This window comes from Coturnix japonica, chromosome 4, assembly GCF_001577835.2.
Source record: "Coturnix japonica isolate 7356 chromosome 4, Coturnix japonica 2.1, whole genome shotgun sequence".
Classification (NCBI taxonomy): domain Eukaryota; kingdom Metazoa; phylum Chordata; class Aves; order Galliformes; family Phasianidae; genus Coturnix; species Coturnix japonica.
This window is the reverse complement of record NC_029519.1, coordinates 6,738,831-6,763,662: the sequence shown is the minus strand read 5'-3', so window position 1 is coordinate 6,763,662 and position 24,832 is coordinate 6,738,831. Positions and strand designations below refer to the sequence as shown.

At 35.9% G+C, this 24,832-nt stretch overlaps 1 protein-coding gene across 3 annotated transcripts in view; it reads left to right on the top strand.

Moving 5' to 3' along the window:
- PCDH11X (protocadherin 11 X-linked) overlaps window positions 1-24,832 on the top strand; it is a 445,592-nt gene that overhangs the window by 47,732 nt on the left and 373,028 nt on the right. For all 3 annotated transcript variants that reach the window (XM_015860405.2, XM_032444082.1, XM_032444083.1), the window contains exons 2-4: window positions 420-1,003; window positions 14,998-15,045; window positions 16,775-19,261. In XM_015860405.2, coding sequence (XP_015715891.1) covers window positions 464-1,003; window positions 14,998-15,045; window positions 16,775-19,261 — 3,075 coding nt within the window. In that variant the 5' untranslated portion in view covers window positions 420-463. The remainder of the gene's footprint in view (window positions 1-419; window positions 1,004-14,997; window positions 15,046-16,774; window positions 19,262-24,832) is intronic.

Sequence of the window (24,832 nt, the reverse complement as noted above, 5' to 3'; positions counted from 1 at the left end):
GTTGCTTTCAAACTCCTTGTGTATACTGTTATTGGAGACAAGAAATTGAGGACAAATGGCAGAGGGTTCAAAGAGAACCCTCTCTCTTTCTTCAAAAAGAAAGCAAAATCTGAAGCTGGATATTAAAATAATAATTTGCCTTTGTTTTTATTTGTGTTTGTTAGCTCTAGCCCAGTTCCATGATTCATACCTTGAGTTAAGTGAGTAGTTTTAAGCAAAACTACATGCAAGACATTTTATAAGTTTTCTGAAGGACTGTGGAGTCAAATACCATTTTATTAGATGGGTTTTCAATCAGTGCAGCTTGTTTGCTATGGGAAAGCTAGTCCTTTCATGCCTTCACCATTTACAGATCACAGTATTCTGTATATTAAGATGCTTTCTCTCTCTCTCTCTCTTTTTTTTTTTTTTTCTTCCAGCTTCTCCTGGTGTTGTACACGAATATTCATTAGTCAGTTTGGAAATGGACTTGCTGTCTGGAACCTACCTCTTGGCAGTCTTATTAGCCTGTATTGTATTTCAGTCTGGAGCACAGGAGAAGAACTATACAGTGCGGGAAGAACTGCCTGAAAATGTCCTCATTGGCAATTTGCTCAAGGATCTTAATTTAACACTGGATCCAGATGTCCCCCTTTCCTCGCCACTACAGTTCAAGCTTGTATATAAGACTGGGGATGTACCACTAGTACGAGTGGAAGAGAACACTGGGGAGATATTTACAACTGCAAACCGCATAGACCGAGAGAAGCTGTGCTCTGGCATCTTTAGTGAGAATCGCTGCTTTTATGAGGTGGAGGTGGCCGTTTTGCCTGATGAAGTTTTCAGACTGGTCAAGATCAGATTCCTAATAGAGGATATAAATGACAATGCCCCCCTCTTCCCTTCTACAGTTATTAACATCTCTATCCCTGAAAACACAGCAATTAATTCTCGCTATTCTGTTCCATCTGCCATTGATCCAGACATTGGTATGAATGGTATTCAACATTATGAACTCCTTAAGGTGAGTGTCTTCCTTTCTAACGTTTTATTGTCTGTGTTACTGCTGACTTGTAACTATTGTCAGTTTTCATCAAACCATTACAAATATGAAACTCTGAATTGTGGTAGTGTTACATTGTAGATATCTCTTGAAATATCTTTTGAAATCTATTCACCTGAGAGCATTGTTGTTCATCTTGGAGGAAGCACATTGTGTGTGTGTGTGTGTGGCTATGTAACAGTGTGAAACATGCATGTCCTCCTTAACTGTTCACTGATGTTCAAATTATTTGTACAACTTTGGCTAATAATCTTGCACCATCAAGGATATGCTCTCATTGTCACCAGCATAACCGTATAATAATATGTTGCAGTGAGTTTGTGCCTTCCTCTTTTATGACTTTTATATTTGAGCAGTAGTGCTTAGCCCAGGAGATTAAGTAATGTGCTCTGTTATAGAGAAGCCACGAAATAGTAAGATACACTATTCCATTTTGCAATAGCTGTTCTGTCCATGATTTAATTGCATTTTTCTCTTGCATGCTTTCTTATCAGATAATTGTTGAGTTATGGTTTGACTGTCTTTAAATAAGACAGTGATTTCACATAGCTTGGAAAGTATCTGTATATCCCGGAAACTGTTTTCATTGGGGAGACACTGTTTGGAATAGTAGCATCACTGTATTATTCTATTAAATACCTGGTAGTTTTTACAGTGTTAGTATCAAAAGTGATCAAAAAAAGAAGAAGGAGAAGGAAATGGTAGAAATGAAGGATGCTGTTGAGCAGGCAGGACAGAGCGTATTAACAAGGATCCATCCATCACCGTGGAAGATTAGGGAGATGAATGAGGAAGGGAAGAGCAGTGCATGAGAACTGTTTTCCATGGGTAACAGTCTTAGCAGGGAGAATGAACACAAAATGTTATTGCTTGTGCTTTCTCCCAAAATGCTTCTCATGCATTCCTCTGTGCCTTTTTTGGGGGGTACACTGTGAAGTTACAAATGGCTTCTCATGTGTTAATATTTTCCTTCACCATTTGATTAGCATACAGAAAAGTGGAGGAATGGCAGCATATACAAATGCACAGGGTGAATTTAGCAGGGGTAATGTAGCAGTGCTGTGGGGATCTGGGGTAAGCAGCGGATATGAAGGCAGGGCAGTGTGCATGGAGGATCTCGGAGGTGGGAGATGATTAGGTATGCATGTCATGTCACTTCGCGGAAGCACAAAAGCTGATGCTTTAATATGCATGCAGCAACAGAGTGAATATGTTGCTACATACTTTAGAGAAAGTAATAGCAAATTAACAAGCTGTGCAATGAAGAGAAATCTCTTTAGTTGCATTTCACTTTTAAAAAAATTTAGCTAAAATGCTATACTGTCTGTACAGAGCCAGGCCTATTTCTCAGAAAGATAAAGAGATTTTTGACATACCAATTTTCTAAAGACATCAAGCTGCTAACTACAAACTCATCTGCTTAGCTTAGAGGTCTTTAGCACATTTTCAGCAACTCTGTGTTTTATTTGGAAGGAAACATTCAAATGTTACAGTATTTCCTGTATGGGATAAAGGTTGCATTTAATTGTTGTATTCGGTTTCTTTTGCAAAACAGATTGTTAACGAATTACAGAGTCATTTAATTAGGCGACTGACTTTATTTGAAACTCTTGCCTTTTTCTAAAAAGAAAACAGAACGTCTTAAAATGTTGTTCTTTCGTTTTGGGTTCAGACTTACTAGTAAGTTTTGTAGCACAGGGTTTGATTTATGTAATGCAATGGAACACACACAGTTTTGTATAATTTAAATTACCACTCAAGTTAGTGTTCATGTATTTTTTCCTTCCTGCATTTTCTCAAAATATATCTGAAGAGACTTTTTTGTAACTCATTCATGGTATGACAACCTCAAACGTTTCCAGGTGTCTGTGATTCAACACTACACTGTCTGAAAAGTGTGAACAGTTGTTGGTAACCTCTGCATGTGTTTCTGTCCTCCTGAGGAGTCATATGGAGGACAAGCTCCTAGGAAAATTCTAAGGAAAACAATGTTTGTAGTTTTCATTTCAGTTTTTGTAAGAAGACCCAAATATGGTCTGTAGGATTTCTTATTGTTTTCTTATTTAGAAAATCAGTTGCAACATTTTTGAAGATTTGATAGCAGTGTGATATCTCTAGCAACTGACCAAGAGTTATTTGTGTTGAAGTTTACAAATACTGAATTATCTAGAAATAGTGATATTCTATCAGTACTTGAAGCTGTGTTTCTTTTTCCTCATAGTAAAGAGGATTTTCAGGAAACAGTCATGCAGTATACCTTGCTGTTAGCCAAAGAAATTGTGTGTGGAGCTATAAAAAGTCATGATGCTCTACTGCAATGCCCAAAGCCGACTATGAATAGGATAACATTAAGTGTTCAAATACAGTGTTTACTATGAACAAGGCATGGGAGGGTGAACTTAATTAAAAGTAATTTTAAAAATAAAATTATTTACAATGAACAACTGCTCTAAGTTGAGATAGGGGAGAGGATGGCATAACACTGATAGTAGGAGGTGATGGAGGACAGGTGCTGCAGATGGTGAAGTAGGGAATGAAATGGCCAGATAAGAAAGCAATGATTTTTGTCTTAGTTGAGAATAAAGTGGGAAGGATACAGGTAAATAAATGTTTTTATAAAGATATTTTAAAACAGGAGGATACAGGAACAAATTTTAATTTAAAATATTATTCAGCAGTGATTCTTGTTTAAGGATTAATCTGCAAACAGAACATATTTCCACAAATGTACAGTATAATAAACAGTAAATAAATAATACATAGTAAAATACATATGTAAATATATAGTATGTAGTTTATTTCAGGTTATTTTTCTTTTCTGAGGCCCTTATTGCCAACATCTAGGTATTCAGTCCTGAGAAGTCTTTGATGACAAGTGGAAGGAATGTAGATTTGTCTTTTTTCCTTCCTATCATTTCTTGACTATCCGTAGTGTTGCCCATTTCTCATTCTTTAAGCAGGGACCTGTTCACTCTGATACTCATTATTTTGCTTTGTTTTTAACAGTTTTCCTTTCTGTGTGTTGGGCAGGCTGTCTGGCCTGTTTGCAGTGCCTTTGACATATTTTATTCTTCTTGTATCACATGGTTGCCTACCTATGCAACTACATGGCCCCCAGGTCTTTGTTCTCTTCTTCAGGGTGGTCAGGCTGCTCGTAAGTGTATAATATAAAATGTTTACACATTGTGTATAGTAATACCATCACTGTGTTTAATATACCTGCATGCTGTTGTTGATTACAGTGTTTCAGCACATTTGAGTTCAAGGGAAGCTAATATTTAGTATAACCTGATTAATAGACTTGGAATTTACACAGGCCTCTGCTTTAACTGTGAAGAGTGCCATGTGAAGCATTTTGTTATTCTCTTGACTGTTGAAACTGGGAGCTGTTTCAGAGCATTTTTGAACAGTATCTCAGCTTAGAGCACTGTCATGGAGAGTCAACTTCGTTCTTCCAAATGGATTCATAGCTGTGCCTGCTGAAATTAAATCATTATTGATTCCTGAGCATTTCTTGTCAACCAGCACAACCACATAAACTACACAGTGCATATTTACAATGTACAATTAGCAGTGGAATAGTGTGAAAGCAGAACCCTGCTCTTAGAGGAGCAGATCATTCTCTTCTGTGAGCTAATCCTTTGTTCTGGAAGTTTGTTGCTTGTTTAATCTGTGTAAGTTTGGGGGAAATTATGTTGGTGTTACTGCTGTGGTTCCATTACTCTTACCTGTCAGAGTATTATTCTTGTATTTACCTATCATCAAAAGCAGCTGGTGGATTCCTTCCAGAATTATATAATAATCTCTTTGTAGCTGTCAGTTCATACATCTGTAATCTGACAAAATAGATTCTTACTCAGTCTCACAACACGTCAGTCTTGCCTCTGATGAGGAGAGTTACCTCTTGGTACTGTAAATCATCTCTTGCAATGTCTTTCAATCTAAGCTTTTCCCTGCTTTCTGATACAATTTATCAATTCCATGACTTATGGAAGATGGAGATTACAAATCTTCATCAGACTTCTCTTGAAACTATTTTTTTTCCTGAGCCTTTCAGGAGTTTGGGATCAAGTAAGTAATGCCACTGCTTGTCTGTGAAAATTGAGAATATAAGGAGACATATTTTATGTAAAATGAAAGCCAGGAGGGTAGTTAAATCAAAATGAGAATGTGTCTAGTTTTGCAGTTAAATTAGAATGGAAAAGTTGGATTTATGAAGTCAGTATTGAAAATCATCTTGTAAACAGTATTATGAGTTTTATAGGTAAAAAGACTGGCACTGAAGGTGGGAAAACAGAAGTTCCCTATGACTTGCTTGCTTTTTAGTGTGATACCAATGTGATCTTAGTGGTTGAGTACATTACAGGAAGCACTCTACAAACAATATGCACAGTGATACAAACAGCCTGTGGAAGCTTATCCACTTTGAAACATCTCAGCATAGGTGTTTGCCAGAATGTCTGCATTGACCCAATCATCAGCTGCTTAAACCTCCTGTTTTTGTCCTTCTGATTTGTTTTTCTTACTTCACAATCCCTTAATTGGGTTAACATTGGGACTTTATTAAGAGTAACACTGCAGGACAAGTTAACTCCCATCTTCACTGTAATAGCTCTTCTGCATTGTGCTTCATATATTTGGAGAACACTGCTACGTCTTCTCCCTTACTTCATGTGCCAGCAAAGATGGGAAAGATAATAGATTTAGGGGGCTCTAAAGTAGATTTAGGAAATTTTTTGCCCTAGAGGTGCACTCCTGCCAAGATCTAAAGTCACCCTCTAGTGCATGTAATTTAATAAATATGGAGAGTTGGATGTGTTGTCTTTCTAAGGTAACTTTTAGCTGCCCTTCAGTAGAGAAAGGTTTGCTAGGACACACAGTCTGTATTTTAAATGATGCTAAGTAATTCTTTTTAAGTCTGCAGTACCTATAAGGAATAGGTCGAAATTGGAACATCTTGCCCTTTCTCTGCTGCAGCTCAAGGATCTATATATTTGTTTGATGTTATTATGTAGCTCCATTTAGTTCGCATAGGTTGTTATCATTGTAAAGCCATGCAAGTATTTCCAAAAGTAATGCCTCCTAATTATTTCCATTGAAACTACAACAAAGAGCACAATAACACCATTTAATAGAAAAAAATCTTTGCTATAAAACTCTAGCACTGACACTGTCTAATTCGTGTGGATGAGCTGATCCAAGTGCTCTTCATTTTGTGTTGTGACAGCTGTGCTTAGCTGTCTGGTATGTGGCTTGTCTTTCATGTAGCTTTTGCTACTGCTGAAACTCTCCATCCACTGCCTCTCTGTGCTCACATGCACTGTTTGGTTTTCATAAACATTCTGCGGGTGTCAGTGAATGTCAGTGGGGGGAACTACTTCTGTATAGAAGAATTCTATACTATATAATGAGTACTATATAATGTACTTCATATACTGATCCAGATCAGATGCCATTCTGTCAAACTGCCCCTCTGTGGCATGCAAGGCAACAAAATGTAACAGAATATTGTCTGAAAGGCTCAAACACCCTCCTCTGGCATCATGGGCCAACATAATAAAACAGGAGGTATTACTTTTGGAGCAATTCTTGTACACTGTAACACAAAATGTGCAGAATTTTTGTGTAAAGTTTCCTTAGAGGATATAAAATATTCTGAAATAATGAGAAATAGTTCAAACAGAATAGAGTAGAGAGTTTATCCAGCTTTTATCTTAGGTGAAAAGTTTTGAGTGGGTGGATGACATGATATGAGCTGAAGTTAGCTATAAAATCAGATGTGGAAACTTGAGGGATATTTATGAGTGCTGAGTGATATCTTAAAGTCTCAAAAAGCTCCCCTTCAACTATATTTAAGGGACAAATAACTTTCATTTTGATCTTATTTTCTACCAATCATAGGAAGATTGGAGAAATTTGTATTATAAGTATCTGTAGATAGAATTCTTATCCTTTATGTTTGTCCTTATCTTTGGAAATCTAGTAACATGTATTTTTATTTTCACTGTTTTCCCATTACTTCAGATATGTAAGCAAGTTTCATTGAATAATAGATTTGTCTTCCCTCTATATAGCTCCCTTTCTTCAAACTATTTTAACTTTCCATCAAAACTATATTTTCATTATTTTATTGTGTAATTCAACATCCACATTCCTACAGAACCTTCCATGTGTCAGTTTTTCTTATTAGATGAAGTTTTAAAGTATATCTCATTATGAGAAGGTTTTGTGGTAGAATAAAAATATTACTCAGTAGTGATTTGTTCAGAGAGATTTTGACAGGCAAGTGGTCACCTATGAACATTATTTTGAAATAGTCACTGTCTTATTTTTAAATAGGAAAATAATAATCTGATTTACATCCTTATAGTTGTGAATTACTGTCACTAAGTAGATAAAACTCTGCTAACAACTGGAGGTAGTTTGAATCCAGTGAGTCAAGAGTCAAGGTAATTGTTTCTTGTTGGTTGATACAAGGCTCCTTTAGGGTGGTTTATGGCATCATTACTGCAAAAATGTCAGGTTCGATTATCCTGACATCCCTTTCGGGGGTTGACTGAAGACTGGAGGAGAAAGTCTTGCTTCCAGGCACAGTAAGTTCAGTGAGTTAGGGTGAGGGACAAGTTGGTGTATCTTTTTGCATTCAAGGTTCTGATTTTCACACTAGCTGTCATGAAACAATAATGTATAACTTAGCATGTCTCTGTGTGGGCAAGATGATAGACTCGAGCTAGAAGGCACAAATCTGTCAAATGGAGATCTTCAGTTCATCTATCTTACTTGAATATTATTATTTGCTGATGTCCAAACAGATCAGTATGTTAACTTGACACAGATATGGTGATGCTTTCTGAGCATAACAGACTAGGGATAACCATACATAGTCCTTTGAATCTAACTGTATAGGAAATACTTCCTTCTTGTTAAACTCTTCCAAAAAAAAAAAAACATTGAGTAAAAACTTCACTTTCACTTGTATGGACAAACTGACAATTTAAGAATTTGTAATTCTCTCATTGGTAAACCACATAAAAGTAGTAACAAAAGAAGCATTTACTACTAATTCCTTAAACAGATAAACACTATTCCATGTGCAATGCATTAAGCAGTTATAACAGGTTAGTTAATGGCTTTTTCTCTTATTTTGGAGCTACCGAATCTCCATTTGTAGTGAAAGAGACCTGTATCTAGCAGGACATGCACTGATCTTGCAGCCATTCAAGGGATGTGGTCTGCATGTTTCCAGTTATTGTCAATCCTCAGACCTGCCAGCTGAGAACTGTGTGACAAGTTACCTCTTCTGTTACAAGTTACCTCTTCTGTTACAAGTTACTTCCCTCCAGAGGGTATGAGATGTCTGGAGAGTAAAACTGGGAAGGAAAACTTCAGGAAAGCTAACTTCTAGCTCTTCAGGCAATTAGTTAACACCCTGGGAGACAGTCCTCATGGGCAAAGGTGTGAAGCAGAGCTCACAGGTCTTTAAGGAGTCTTTTCTTCAGGGTGCAAGAGCTTTCCATCTCCAGGTATAGCAAGTCAGGAAAGGAAGGCAAGAGACCCGTGTGTCTGAACTGGGACCTGCTGGTCAAACTGAACGGCAAGAAGAAAATGTACAGGCAGTGGAAACAGGGACAGGTACCATGGGAAGAGTATAAGGAAGCTGCTAGGCTGTGTAGGGATGGGGTCAGGAAAGCCAAGGCCCAGCTTGAACTGAACTTGGCAAGGGATGCCAGAAAGAACAAGAAAGGCTTCTACAGGTACCTCAGCCAGAAAAGGAAAGTCCAGGAGTGTATGCTCCCCCTAATGAGAGACACAGGCAGACTGGTAACAAGTGACAAGGAGAAGGCTGAGGTACTTAACACCCTTTTTTGCCTCAGTCTTCCCTGATAATTGCTCACCACACTGCCCTCAAACATTTAGGAGGGGATAGGGATAGTGTTTCTTCCACTGTAAGTGAATCATGGAATCATAGAATGGATTGGGTTGGAAGGGACCTCAAGGAACATCAAGCTCCAACCCTACTGCTTCTGGCAGGACTGCCAACCTCCACATTTAATACTAGACCAGGCTGCCCAGGGCCCCATCCAACCTGGCCTTGAACAACTCCAGAACAGGGCATTCACAATCTCCCTGGGCAGCCCATTCCATCACCTCACCACTCACTCTGTGATGAACTTCCCCCTCATATCCAACCTAAATCTTCCCTCCTTCAACTTAAAATCCTTTCCCCTTGTTCTGCTATTATCAACCCATTTTTAGAAAAGGTAAAAAGGTTGACCATGGGAACTACTGACCTATCAGTTTCACCTCTGTGCCAGGAGCATGGAACAGATCCTCCTGGAAGCCATGCTAAGGCACATGGAAGACAGGAGGATGATATGGGGGAGCTAGCATGGCTTCACTGCTTGACTAACTTGGCGGCCTTCTATGGCAGTGTTACTTCATCACTGAAGAAAGGAACAGCCACTAATTGTAAACATATGGATTTGATGAGTTGTCTGTTCCATGGATGAAGAACTGGATGCAGGATTGAGTGCAGAGTGGTGGTCAGTGGTTCAGTGTCTGGATGGTGAGTGATGAACCTCAGGGGTCAGTCCTGGGGCTGGTAATCTTCATCAATGACAGCAACTGTGCGGTCAAGTGCACCCTAATCAAGTTTGTGGATGGTACCGAGCTGTGGGATGCAGTTGACGCACCAGAGGAATAGGATGGCATCTAGAGGAACATACACAGACTTGAGCAGTGAGGCCAGATAAACATCCAGAGAAGGGCCACAAAAGTGGTCTGTGGAACAGAACACCTCTTCTATGAGGACAGGCTGAGTGAACAGGGGCTGTTGAGTCTGGAGAAGAGAAGGCTTCAAGATAGCAGCCTTTCAGTATCTAAAAGGGGGGAAGGTACAATCTTTCAGTATCTACAGGAAGGTAAAGGGGAGGCTGTAGCAGAATTTGTGGTGATAAAGCAATGGAAAATGGTTCCAAGATCCAAGAGGGCAGATTTGTGTTGGAAATAAGAGAAAAAATCGTTTATAGTGGGAGTGGTGAAGCACAGGAACAGGTTACCACAGAAATGTGGTTGATACTCTGTCCCTGGAGACTTCCAAGGCAAGACTGGGCAACCTGAACTAGCTCTTCATTGCGGAGGTTTTGGACTTGATTACCTTTAGATGTTCTTGGCAATTTTGAGGATTCTATGATTCAAGGAACTTCTTGTATGTAGAAGAGGAAATGACTGTGACTTAGACAATATGCTTAGTTTTAGAAATCCATATTTTTAACATCTTTTATTCTGGAAGGTTGCTAACAGTACACTTAGCACTAGTTATATCTCTAGTCTCTACTATTGTCTAAAAATCTGAAGTATTTTAGATTGAGACAGAGAGACTAACTTTGATTTTCTGTTTGATGTGTTACCCTTCAACAGCATATCCAGCAGGAGTTGTTATCTTTATTATTATTTTTTTCTTCTTGTATTCTTTATACTTCAGATGTTATTAAAAGTTCCATGTTACTTCATGGTTAGTTGTCTTCTCCACACATATGGGTGAGTTTTTTCTTTTGCCCAAATCATTTCTACATGAGCTCTGTTTTTGGGGTGATAAAGATTTCCAGTTTTTAAGATATGTTTTGAATATAGTAGGGGAAATTACAGTTTCTCCTACTTCTAGATGTCATTAATTAGGCAAATATCAGAGAAGCTTAGACAATTACAATGTTCTTGATTTTAATTTTAGTTTTATCTTTCAGATCTCAGGTTGATAGTGATAGAGAATTAAATAATTCTTGTAGTTTTTATCCTAAATGCACAGTATGGATGTTTTTCTTCTTTTCAGGAGGAAGCACAGGAGAGAAAAATGCTAAGTCCAAAATTATATTCTTATAAATATCAAAGAATACTTTTAAATCCGCTGTCAACTGTAGATTGTGGCACTCGACTGCATTACTGTGTTTTTTTTTATTCCTGAAAGAAAGGTTTATTGCAAAGTAATTTATATTCTTTAGCCCAGAAATATAATGGGTCTGAACACTGAAGTCCTGTAGAGCTTTTGATGCTGGGACATGTAGTAAAGAGCATTTCAGACAATTTTAAAGAAACAAAAAAGAAACATTGGTGAAAAGAAAAAATTCTGAATCATCAGCTGTCAGTATTGAAATACATTTTTATCACATTGTGCTATAATTGCTGTCTCTATTAATGTGATGTGTATTATTGCCCTGGTTATTGCTGATGTTCCAAAGTCAAATTATTGTAATTTTTTTTCTCTCTGCCTTATCAAGCATATTGTCTTTTTTTTTTTGTCTTTTTTTTTTTTTTTTAATCAAGAATTTCTTCTATGTTTTGTAAGAATGGAATATTGTATGACTTTCTTTAAGATTAATTTTTCCCTTCATTTTAATCCTAGCTATACAATATTATCCTCATTTCCATTATGTATTTTTAAATACTATTCATTGTAGCGCATTTAAAAGTACAAACAAATTAGTATTTTCAGTTTCACTCTCCACCCCGTTTCCCATGGAACCTCAAAACCAATTTGATGCCTGTTGTTATGTATTAGTGGAATAAGTTTATTTATCAGAAAAGGTTTTAAGGTATTAAGTTAAATTATGATGGTCAGGATTTTCTGATATTGTATTCATTTTGAATATTTGGTATCACTTGAAAGTCAAAAGATACTAGCTCTTGCTGTAGTGCAGTGTGCTACCTGCCTCTGAAAACTAAATGCAAAGAGGTATGTTAAAATGGATATTACTGAGGATTGATTGGTTGGCTTTTCCTGCTGGGCAGCTGTTAAAACTAATCAGATTGTGCCTAAGAGCATAATAAGGAATAACTTTAATACTGCTTAACCCTCATGGAAGCTCCGCATTCCAGCTATCATTCTTGCTTTCAGTAAATTAGTCTAGGTTTTGCTGATTTGTTAAAAGCCATAATACTGAATTTCAAAACTGATTTCATTCAATTTTCCATTTTACAGTGGGGTTTTCCATATGTAACTATAATGTGCCTCTTCTTACAGTAACAGTAAAGTGAAATGAGGGCGGAAGTAGGACCAAAAATCTGTAGGTAGAATGCATAACATATTCAGCAATTGGCTTTATAGTGTGACCTTATGATTTTGAGATACTAATCTAACCCATATAACAACTGAAAATTACTTTGTTGTAGTGAGTGGTCCTTCACAGTTCTATGAGGTGATTGACTCAGTCTTAGATGTTATTCTGTTTTTTAGAGAGTTTTGTCTTATTTCAGCATCTTTGACTTCGATCCTTACAGGTTCATACATGCAGTTGACAGAACTCTATGTATTGCTGTAATAAAATAATAAATTATTTCTCTTTCTCTGCAGTTGTAATGAATTGCATTGGAAGTAGGAGATAGATAGAATAATGATTTCTGTCTGTAGTACCATCTTGTAAACTTGTAATACTTGTAAATGTATTTTACAGTGTATCAGATGCACTTTAAAGATTTTGATTCCCAACAACTTGTCAAGAAGGCATTTTTTGGAATACAACTCTTAAATTGAAAGTCACAATGGCTTATACTGTGAAATTTTCAGTACACACAGGTATTACAGGATTTCAGAGTTGGGTATCCAAATGGAATTGTTACCATACTGTAACAAAGTATCTTCATTTTTTCTTTTGCTGCTGTTCTACTAAGTCACACAAATGGGAATCAGTAATACTGAAGGAGGACAAAGACAAGTTGACTTTCTGATGAAATCCAGCACCAGAAAATACATGTTTGGTTTATCTCCAGCATTCCCTGGTTAACATAGTCAAAAGACTTTTGCGTAATGAGTATTAGAATTCAGTCTCTGTGGAATTATTTTAGTACCTGACAGAGTTTGGAAAGCACATCTTCATGTCTTTAAAAAGCAAAAGGGCTCATGTGGTTGTTACACCTCCCACATAAACTTCCTCTTTTGGGTTTCACAAAATTATCCAAGGAGTGAAGGCCATGTTCATTTTACCAGTATTATACATAGTATATAAGTATTACTATTCCAGACCTACAGACTCAAAAAGCTGTGTGTTAGTGTTGGGGAAAATGTGTCCATGTGAAAGAATGGCCTTCTGATATAAATCTGGATGACTTGTGATTTTATTCATTTATTTTCTTTTTTATTTTTGAATCTCTGATGAGAGGTCTATCACACTATTAAATAAAAAATGCTATCAACATTTTGTCCTCAAAGTGTGAACACAAAAGGGAATATGATGGACTTACTCATAGGCGAACTTTCAGTTTTGGTGGGCCTCAGATCTAATAAGTTACTCATGCTAAATAACTTTCTGTTAAAAGCATGGATATCTGGATTTGGCTCAATGACGATACCGTCTGTTTATAGAAATCATACACCTTTTCAACTGAAATTATCTTGAAGATAGTAGAGAACAAAAATAATTCAATGAACCTTAACTCACAAACATTTGTACTGTTTAACAAGTTCTATCAAAGGTTTTCTGTCTATTTTTTATTTCTTTTTTTATTTTATTTTTTTTTTTTTTTTTCCCAACTTGTCATGAGCCAAATCTATAAATGTCCATCATGATAAATTCAAACTAAAATACTAGAAACCGAAGATCCTGGGAAACGTCTGCTTTAGGGTAAAGTAATTTTCAGAAACATCTCAGTTGTTTCTGTTTTCTTGTATACAAGTGGCTGTCAGTATGAATCCCCTTCTGCCTGAGAGTACTGATATGGTCATAGTGCAGGTAGTGAATAGGTGGGCATTACAAATTCACACTGCTCCAACACCCAGTCAGCATTCATCTGAGAGCTCTAAAATGTGGGATTATGAGCCCAAGATGTCTTGTTTGGCTGTCAAACAATATGAGGCTGTGATTTAGAAACTGGTTCAGAACTGTTACTTGTTATGTCCAAAAGCACAGTGATGTGTTAGAGAATTACATGACTAAAACACAGTCATTTCTTTCTCTCTCTTAGTTCTTAGATTTTTGGAGCAAATCTGTAATTGTCATGTATACATAAAGTGAATATAAAAATCATCTTACTAAATATATTAATGCCTAACTTAACTCCTATTTTTTTTTCCTTCATTTTAAATCTGGATATATAATTCTAGTGTTTACTTGAAATACAAATGGCATATTGGAGGACAGGACAGGTATATGTGGCAGTATGGGAATTTACAGTGTATCTTAGGCATAAATATGATATAAAAAACCTATAACTGTCCTTCAGGTGTTGTATCAGCTGCCTGTCTAATAGGGTGCATGTGAATGTCTTATAAATTGTTATAGAGAAGGCTGAGAGAGAGGATTACTTAATTGCCTCACTGGTGACTGTTAACTTTTCTTCTTTAGGAAAGAGTGTCTCTAAAAGAAAAAGGCTTTGAATTCTGTTTTTGCTTAGTTTAAATGAAATGATTAGTAACTTGGTAAAAGTGTTTGTCACTTTCAGACCAGCTTTTGTAGAGGCACTTTTGTTACTGGAAAGTGAAAAATAGTAGATTATTATGTAGATCTTGGTAATACATATTGTCCTTATCTTCTGTGTATGGGTAAAGCATTGTTAGGATTATGACTGCACAGATTTTAGTTTAGATTGGTGTGTAATTTGAAGCTTCCAAGTCCTTTTTTTTACTGTCAATTTGAACATTCAAAGCAAAAAAAAAAACAAAAAAAAAAAACAAACCAAACCAACCAAACAAAAAAAACCCCAGTCATTACAAAGCAAACGTAGTCAACAACTAATGAATTGAATGAAATATTGTGATGAGTGAGTGTGATACTGCCATATGCATATCCAGATGCAAGTTAGGTGCAGTCCAGGTACATGATGCTACATGCAATCGTGTTTGTAATACTTGGAAACTTTTCTTGGTTATCACATTAGGTATGCATATTTAATTGATTATTTATTTATTAACCTACCTAAATGTTACAATTGTTTTAAAACTCTCTAATTTTTTATTTGCATGGCAGCCCAAAACAGCTCCGAAAAGGACATTTGGATCGATTACAAATGATCAGGTAAATATCTGGCAAGGAGTGTTCAGCAAGTATGCCAGTTTCATCATTTCAAAGATTACCTTAGGCATGAATCAACTGAAAAGGATGTTACAAAAATCCAATAAGGTTACAAATTGCTTGAACCATTGCTTAAATGGTTTTTAACTTTATAGTTGAAGAAACACAGAAATGTGTATTCATTTGTATAACTGAACATACTGAAAGTCTATGTGAATTTTTTGTTGTAGCTGTGAGATCTTATGACAGAACAATCAACGCCCATCTGTCAATTTGTTTACAAATAAAGAAGTAAAAGATAGCTGACATGTCCATCCCCCTCCTCCAGCTTCTTACTTTTTTTTTTTTTTTTTTTTTCCCCTGGAATTCTACATTAAAACATATATAATTCATTATTTCTTCGTAGTTATGCAATTTATTACATCTGACTGCTAGGCAGATTGAAGATGAATAGGAAACCCACATTTTGCCTCCATGGAGAGATAAATGTAAAATTACTGTTTGAGAAGTTAACTTAATTGGTTAAAAATCTAAATCTTAATTTAGTCATTTCTTTTAAAACTAATATTTTTATGTCTTCTACTGAATAAGTAAAAGCTGTATTTTTATTTATTGTTTCATAATGTGTTCCAGTTCACTTTAGGCTGCCCCTGGTTGCAACATAATGTCACAAATACTGTGAAAGTAGCACAGTTACGTTTGAAATGGGGGTGAATAGTTCTTTTCCATAAAAAGAATTGTTTACTTATGTAAGGTCAAATTCGGATTGGCAAAACACTTAAACAAAACAGTCCATTCTTACACAGAATTTATTTTATTTTATTTGTTTTACTGTATTTATTTTAGCATGTGCTTTTCAACACAAGACTTCTGAAGGAAGCCACGTTTGTCAAATACATATAGTATTTCTTTTCTGAGACAGGAGTGTTAGGTGTTCTGCAATCCCTGAGAAAAGAAGTAATTATTTTCAAAGTGAATGTCATAGTTCTGTGATTTATTTATTTTTAATGAAAAAAAAAACCAAAAAACAAAAACCTAAAACAATCCAAGTGAGAAAAGAAGATAAAGTAAATCATGAGGAATAAAGGAATAACTTTAAGGAGTTTGTTATGTATTTTGTCTGAACTATCTAATGCCTGAATTGTATAGTAAACAATTTCTTCTTCTTCTTTTTTAATTATGATGGCTACAGATCATGAGAGAGTTGTTACATGGACCATGAAGCAGTCCTTTTAACTTTCTTGTTTTCCTTGAAATTGAGGATTTGTTTAAATCGTTTTGTGTATGCATATTATCTTGCATTTGAACATTGTTGAACTTTGGCTACATTTCTCTTCTCCACACTCACTTGCACAGTAGAGAAAACAAATCACATCTGTCCAAGAATTTTCTCTTTTCAGTAGGAAGAGACCAGTTGGTTTAAAAAAGGAACACAGCACCAGCAAACCAACAAATGAACCCACAACAATGTGTTGTGTACCCCTTTTCCAAAAACAAAAGCTTCATTACCCTGTTATGCTAAAGCATTGGTTCATTTGCATGTTTGTTCTCAAGCTTTTTTAAGGTCCTTGGGCTTAAGGCAAAGTTAAAAATTGCAAACTGGGAGAAAATATAGAAGTGTCAATTCCTATGTGGTGCTTATATATTTTGTAATGATTTCAGAACTTAAATGAGATGATTCTCTGCTCAAATGTACTTCTATGCTAAAGTATGTTCTTTCTGTGTCTTGTAGGGTCAGAATGTATTTGGTCTTGATATAATTGAGACACCTGAGGGAGATAAGTGGCCTCAACTGATTGTCCAGCAGATCCTGGATAGAGAGCAGAAGGATACCTATGTGATGAAAATTAAAGTTGAAGATGGCGGAAGTCCTCCAAGATCTAGCACTGCAATCCTGCAAGTCACAGTGACTGATGTGAATGATAATCGCCCAGTCTTTAAAGAGAATGACATTGAAGTTAGTATTCCAGAAAATGCTCCAGTGGGCACCTCTGTTTCTCAGCTTCATGCCACTGATGCAGACCTGGGCTCAAATGCGCAAATCCACTTCTATTTCAGCAATCAAATCTCCAGTTTGGCCAAAAAGCTGTTCACCATTGATAATGCCACTGGTCTCATCACCATAAGAGAGCCACTAGACAGAGAAGAATCTCCTGTACACAAATTAACTGTTTTGGCAAGTGATGGCAGTTCAACTCCATCAAGAGCAACAGTGACTGTAAATGTCACAGATATTAATGACAATGTCCCATCAATAGATACAAGGTACATCATCAATCCAGTGAATGGGACAGTGCTTTTGTCTGAGAAAGCTCCCCTTAATACAAAAATTGCATTGATAACAGTAATGGACAAGGATGCTGATCTGAATGGAAAAGTTACTTGTTTTACAGATCATGATGTCCCTTTTAGACTAAAGCCAGTGTTTGATAATCAGTTTCTTCTGGAGACAGCTACATTTCTAGATTATGAATCCACACGGGAATATGCTATTAAAATAGTAGCTTCAGATTCAGGTAAACCTCCTTTAAACCAATCTGCAATGCTCTTGATCAAAATTAAAGATGAAAACGACAATGCCCCAGTTTTCACACAGCCTATCATAGGTCTTTCCATCCCTGAAAACAATGCTCCTGGTACTCAGCTAACCAAGATAAGTGCTACAGATGCTGACAGTGGGCGCAATGCTGAGATCAGTTATATTCTGGGTTCTGATGCACCCCCTATTTTCAACCTTGACCGCCGTACAGGCATTCTGACAGCAGTGAGAAAGCTGGACAGAGAAAAACAAGATAGGTACTCCTTCACTGTACTGGCTAAGGATAATGGGATGCCACCCTTGCAGACCAACGCTACTGTGACAGTGTCAGTCCTGGACCAGAATGATAACAGCCCTGCTTTCACACACAGTGAATATAATTTCTATGTTCCAGAAAACTTACCCATGTATGGCACAGTTGGGCTTATCACAGTAACAGATGCTGATTCTGGAGAGAATGCTGCAGTCACTCTGTCTATATTAAATGGTCGAGATAATTTCATTATTGATCCACTTACTGGTGTAATAAGACCTAATATTACTTTTGATAGAGAACAGCAGGGGTCATACACTTTCCAGGTGAAAGCGGTGGATGGAGGAAGACTGCAGCGTTCCTCAACGGCCAAAGTGACGATCAATGTTGTTGATGTAAATGACAACAGGCCTGTTTTTGTTATTCCTTCATCAAATTATTCCTATGAGTTGGTTCCAATATCATCCAGTCCAGGGTCTGTTGTTACTAAAGTCTTTGCAGTTGATAATGACACAGGAATGAATGCAGAGCTCCGTTACAGCATTATAGGAGGGAATTCAAGGGGCTTGTTTGCAATTGACCAATTAACAGGCAATATTACATTGAAAGAGAAAGTAATTACATCAGATCATGGCTTGCACAGACTGGTGATAAAAGTCAATGACTTAGGGCAGCCAGAGTCTCTTTATACTATAGCTCTTGTGCATTTGTTTGTGAATGAGACAGTCACCAATAGTTCCTACATACAAGAGCTAGTGCGCAGGAGTATGGAAACTCCAGTTGGCCAGAACATTGGGGATGGTGAGATAACCCCACAAACGAATGATTATGTCAAGATCATAATTGCAATTATTGCAGGCACAATGACAGTTATTCTGGTAATTTTTGTTACTGCTTTAGTACGGTGCCGCCAGACTCCCAGGCATAAAGTTGTCCAGAAAAATAAGCAGAGTGGTGAGTGGGTTTCCCCAAACCAAGAGAATAGGCAGATCAAGAAGAAGAAGAAGAAGAAGAAACGCTCTCCAAAAAGTCTTCTTCTCAACTTTGTGACTATTGAAGAATCTAAGCCTGATGATCCTGGCCATGAGCACATAAATGGCACTTTAGACATTCCTGTAGAACTAGAAGAACAGACTATGGGAAAATATAACTGGGCAACTACACCAACCACTTTTAAGCCTGATAGCCCAGATTTAGCAAAGCACTACAAGTCTGCTTCTCCACAGCCAACCTTTCAAATTAAACCTGAGACTCCTGTACCCCCCAAGAAGCACCATGTCATTCAGGAACTGCCTCTGGATAACACCTTTGTAGTGGGCTGTGACTCACTCTCCAAGTGCTCATCAAGCAGCTCGGACCCTTACAGTGTTTCTGAATGCAGCTGTCAAGGAGGCTTCAAGACCCCAGGCCCCATTCACACCAGACAGGTAATGGAAATTTTAAGCTTCTCTCTTTCTCTTTTGCCTCTTTCTTTTCCATTAATTTAGCACTAATTCTAAGCATTGCAAGATAAATTTTCCACAAGGATTAAAAGTTATGAAAAGTCATATTTGAAAGAAGCATTGAAATGTAAACAATTTGAGATCCATAAGTGTTAAGAGAAAAATTAAAATGACTGTCAGCTGCAAGGAAATTGAGCTGTGAATTATTACATTGGTGGGTATTCCAGACTGCAGATGGCAGTATGGCACTTCCTGCATTACGTCTGTACACTGTGCAGCTAAGTGAAACAAAGAGGGTTTGTGGTACTGACCTCTGTAGTATTGTATGCTCAAGAGTTGAAGTAAACTAGGCCAGGTGGAAAACAATAAAGCTTTACAGGACCTCATAAGAGTTTCTTAATATTAATGGTGTCTGGAATTGCAGCCTTCCTTTGGGCATAGCTTTACTTCAAAGTCACTAAAAGCAGGCAAGGATTTTCATCTGAGAGATTCAGTGCCATTTTCAAAAGTACCAGACTACTTGAGTAGAATGGCACTGTCAGTAGGCAAAGCTGGGGGAAAATAAAAAGCATTGGTATAATTGCTCTCACATTTTTGCTCCTGTGCCTGATAAACCAGATACTAACTTCTCAAAAATTCAGTACAGTGTAATGTCTGACTTAGCTTAAATTTAAAAATAAGAGCCTAATGGACACTACAGAAAGGCTGTAAGTGACTGAAAATCAAATCTAATTTCTATATATATTTTGGAAAGTTTCATAAATTTCATAATTCAGCAAAAACAATTTCAGTTCATAAATTCTCTGTTTGTCTGTTTACTTTTATTTAAGAAAATCACAATGTTTTCAGTGAAAACTGTTTCCTAGTCAAATTTTAATTGATCAAAGAATCAATAATTAAATGTTTCAGAAGAGCTTATAATTCATATTATATTTCAATATAAATTTTTGGGGGACAAATCTCCGCAAGACTAAGTCTGTTAGACTTTTTGTTCAGTTGAGGTTTTAAATTTTTTTGAGCTTTGTTTTATGACAGCTACAGTGATAACAAAATGTACATGAACATTGTATTATGACTTGTTTGTTCTACTTAATTTTTTTTTTGCCCCTTAAGGACACAAATTTCTGTGGTAGCCCATATAGCTCTGTATTACAAAATGGAGCTTTGAGTTCCACTAACAGTTAAGTCAAGGAAAAAATAATAGATTTTTTCATTTTTAAAACAGCAGTAGAAAATATTTTTCAGATGTGAATATTTTGTACCAAAGGTATTTATATGTGTTAATTTAAATTGCACATTAGAAAAGTTTCATCTGTTATATTTTTCCAAATAGTGAGGTGGGTGGTGCTGTTTTCAGCAACTCGGTAGGACTGACCTAAGAGTTCTATTAGCCTGGTCTAAATGATTTTTCAGTTGAGTACAGGGACTCCAGTATACCTCCTATGAGGTATATATAAATATATGTAATATACTAAGATTCTTCCACTGTCTGCTCAAAATCACTTTGTAATGCACTAATTCTACTAACAGAGAAGGTAAGATCATGGCACACTAGATTTTTACAAACTTAGTTCTTCCATCAGAAGGGGCATTTAAAGAAGGATGGAAAGCAATTATCTTCTACAGAAGTCTCTTGGGAAAAGATGTTTTCTTTTAGCTGTGCCTTAAAAGTCATTGATAGGGGTTTCCTGTCACTGAGAGAAGAACAGAACAGATTTTTTGTTTGTTTGTTTTTAAATACTCATTACCTGATATAACTGTACCAGAAATCATATTAGTATGGTGCTCAGAATATAATCAGAAAGTTAATTTTTTTTAATACAAAAGCAATCACATTGTTGGAGAAATTACAACTACTCCGTGACACAGGCCCTTTCCACTGGTTGGAAAACAACATTTGCCTTTACACGTGACTTAATTGTATTTAATTGTAAAAAGTAATAAAATATTAATGCATTTATTTATATAAATTGGGCAAGAAAGGCCATTTGAGTTTAATCCTTTGTGTTGGTCTTTGATCATAATGACAGAATTGTATTTTATGATAAGCAAAGCAAACTATATTCTGTATTTCTTAATTTTTTTATTTTTTTTTTTAATGGGTCTTACTCCTATCCTGTTTATAGTACATTACAATCTGTGTAGTTCTATCTTCTGTGAAGCTGCAGACTCAGGACAGACTAACTTAGAGTTGTCACTGTTAGCTAGTAAAGAGATAGAACACAATAAACTTCTACCCCAGTCTTTCAGATGTTATGTTACCCTCTATTCCTCCAACCTTTTAGACAACTGGGATCCTTGTGGTTAATGATACCTTCATGCTGTGCACTCTCTGCATGTTCAGAAAATGGAGGACAACAAGGAGAAGCGTGATAATTTTTGGTTAAAAAGGCGGGTGAGCTAGTTTGAGAAATGAAAGGAAGAAGGATGTCTAGTGTGAGAAACATTATTTTACTGTAATATTTACTGTTATACTTCCCTATTACAAACCAAAATATCTCTGATGGAGAAAACTAAAGATTATGCTTGCTGTGAATTTATTTATTTTCATTTTCAGTTGGTTATTGATACTAACACGCCTCACATCTCAGTAGCTCTTAACTTTGTCTATGCAAGACTGTTCTACTGTTCTAGTAGACTGTTCTACTTAGACATTTGAAATACTGATTTAAAGATAAAAAGTTTGAAGCATTAAATCAGAATATCAAAGGTCTTTAAATAAATAAATTTATTCTTCTGTTAAATTTGTTGAAGTGGTGTATAAAATGATAAAGTCATTATAACAATTGTACTCAAAAAAAAACTGCAAAAGAGAATGAACAGGATTTTCTACTAAAAAGCTGAAAGTATGTCTGTGTAGACCATGCGGGCAAGTAAATACGGCAGTAGAAAAGCTCAGTTTTATGGGAAAGGAATGAGAAGTAACTGAGGATACACTGGACTGTCGACTGCAGGAAGCTGAAGAGGGAAATGTGTAGTGCTAATGTAATGCAAGGAAGAAAGAATAAGCTTCTCTGATTATTTTGTGTGAGAAGGGGTAATGGAAAGAGATATTAATACTATTTTAGTATACGTTATGAATTAATACTAGTGAGACTGAATTGGTACCTTCAGAATAGCATGCTTTCCTTTGGCATGCTGTAGATGTATTAAGGAAGTTTTATCGTATGATAAACTGTAAAGGGGCTTCTTGTTCATAATATGTTTTTCTTTTGTTTGTTTAGTTTAGTTTTTTTTTTTGTTTTAAGTAGGATATATAAAATCAAGCTAACTTTCAGTGTCTTCAAATTTTCTTTGCTTCTGTGGTCCTCTTAGAAGAATATATTTCTTTGGAGAAGAAAATACACCATATTTACAGCTTGTCTGTCCACAAGCTTTGTAAAAACTCAATTGCTTTTGCCATTTATCTTAGTGAGTGAAGGCTGTATGAAGTATATACTTTCAGATTTTATTTTTTTTTTTTTTAAATTTTTTTTTATTTGCATTGGAAAGTTGAAAAATATGTTTTTGTTTTTGCTTTTCCAATCCATTATTCATGTAGTATGTAACACAAATTTTAAAATCTGAAATCTTTGCTGAGGTGTTTGAAACAACATTCAGACAATTCAAACCCCTGTCTGGGCATCAACCTAATCAAAACTTTCATAATTATAGTATACAATGTTACCTCTGGCAGCTGGATTCTAAGGAACTACTGCTGCAAAGGTTGATTAAAGCTTCATGTATCCTCCTCCTTCTTGTCTCTTTCTTTCAGTTAATGCTGTTTGTGACGTAAGTTCATTTGAAAATGCTTTACTGCACACTATAGGAACAATATGAATATCCTAAAATAAACAACTATTGACTGAGGAAGGGTCTCATCAGCTTTTTTATTATCATCTTAAGTTTTATCTAGCCGTTTTTTAGTAAAAAAGTATGACTTGCATGAAAGCTGTGATTTCAGGACTTGGTTTAGTTTCAGCTCACTTCTTCAGCTGGTACGGCTGGAATATATAGTCATTCTCTGAACTATATATATATATATACATATATATATACACTAGAGAGAGAGAGAGAGAGAGAGAGAGACTATGTGTATATATATATATATTGAACTTTATATATATATTGAATATATATATGAACATATTGTTTGAATAACAAATATATAATCATGCTCTGTTTCTGTACTTGGTAGTGGTTATGCTTGCTTTGCAGTGGACTCCCGTCCATATGTTAACATATGTTTCCACTGCTAATACACTAAGCCATCTTCAGAAAAAAATGGTGGGAATGAACAGGTATGAAGATTGATTTTCTCATACTTACAACTGTAAAGCTTTATTAATTGATTGATTTGCAAGAATTCTATCATTTGTGAATGTACCTGTGTGTATGAATGGAGATTTCGTATAATACTGTGATCTCTGCTGAATTTGTTTGTGGGAATATAATTAGAGATAGACATCAAATTTATATTAAAAAGCAGACCTCTCATTTACAGTACCTTGCCTTTTTGGGGCCTACTTTCTCACTACCAACTGCTTACACAGGCTTACAGTTATGATACATATGGCTTTCTGTTTCTGATTTGAAATGTGGTGAAATGCCATTATTGTTATCCACTCAGTATGAGAGCAGGGTGCTTAGAATGCAAATTAAAAGAATATTGCACTTTCCTGAAACGCGAAGCTCTGAAAACTCATGTAGTATGCAAATCTTTAGATGCATGATTTATTGTTTTGGGTAATAAGTGAGAGTAGTGAATTTTATTCAGTGTCCCGCATCATCAATAGCCAATGCACATGTTTCTGATATGTGAAAGGTTGTATAGGTAATGCTGTGTTTTGCATTGACAAATAGAGTAAATTACACTCGAGGAACATTTTCTTATAATTGTCAGATAAATATCTGTTGGTATAACCCTTCCCAAAATCTGTCTCAGAAGTAGTTACTACAACAATGACTATTCTTGTTATTTTCTGTTAATTTTCTAGGTGGTAATTTTGCTGGTAATTCTGGTGTGATTCTGTGTATGTACATTTCAGTAAGAACTGAGATCCATATTTGGTGAAAAAAGATGTTACTGAAGGACAAGTGAAATTTGCAGACTCTTCTGTTAGTGAGCAGCTAATTAGATATGTAGTACTACTAAAGCAGAACTGGTCGAGGAAATGTTTTTCCTCTGTGGAATTCTTTGTGGAAAGAAAAGTTGATTTTTATTTTATAGATATGTTTTTTACTGAAAAAAAAAAAAAAAAAAAAACATAGGGAAGGAAGGAAGTCTGGAATTGATACTCTGCACTTCATAGTAGAAAACAAATACCAAGCACAAGCAAAAAGAAAACAAAAAATAAATTCACTTTTCCTTTAGGAAGAAAAAAAACAGGAACAATTTTGAATGTGACTTTTAAGTAGAATAATAAAAACACTGAATCGACAAGGTTGGAAATGACCTCCAAAATAATACCTACCACCAATATTTCCTCACTAAAACATGTATCTCTGTACAGTATCTAAATGTTTATTGAACAGTAAAAAATATTTTGGAGAAAACAAAGGTTTTTTGTGTTTTTG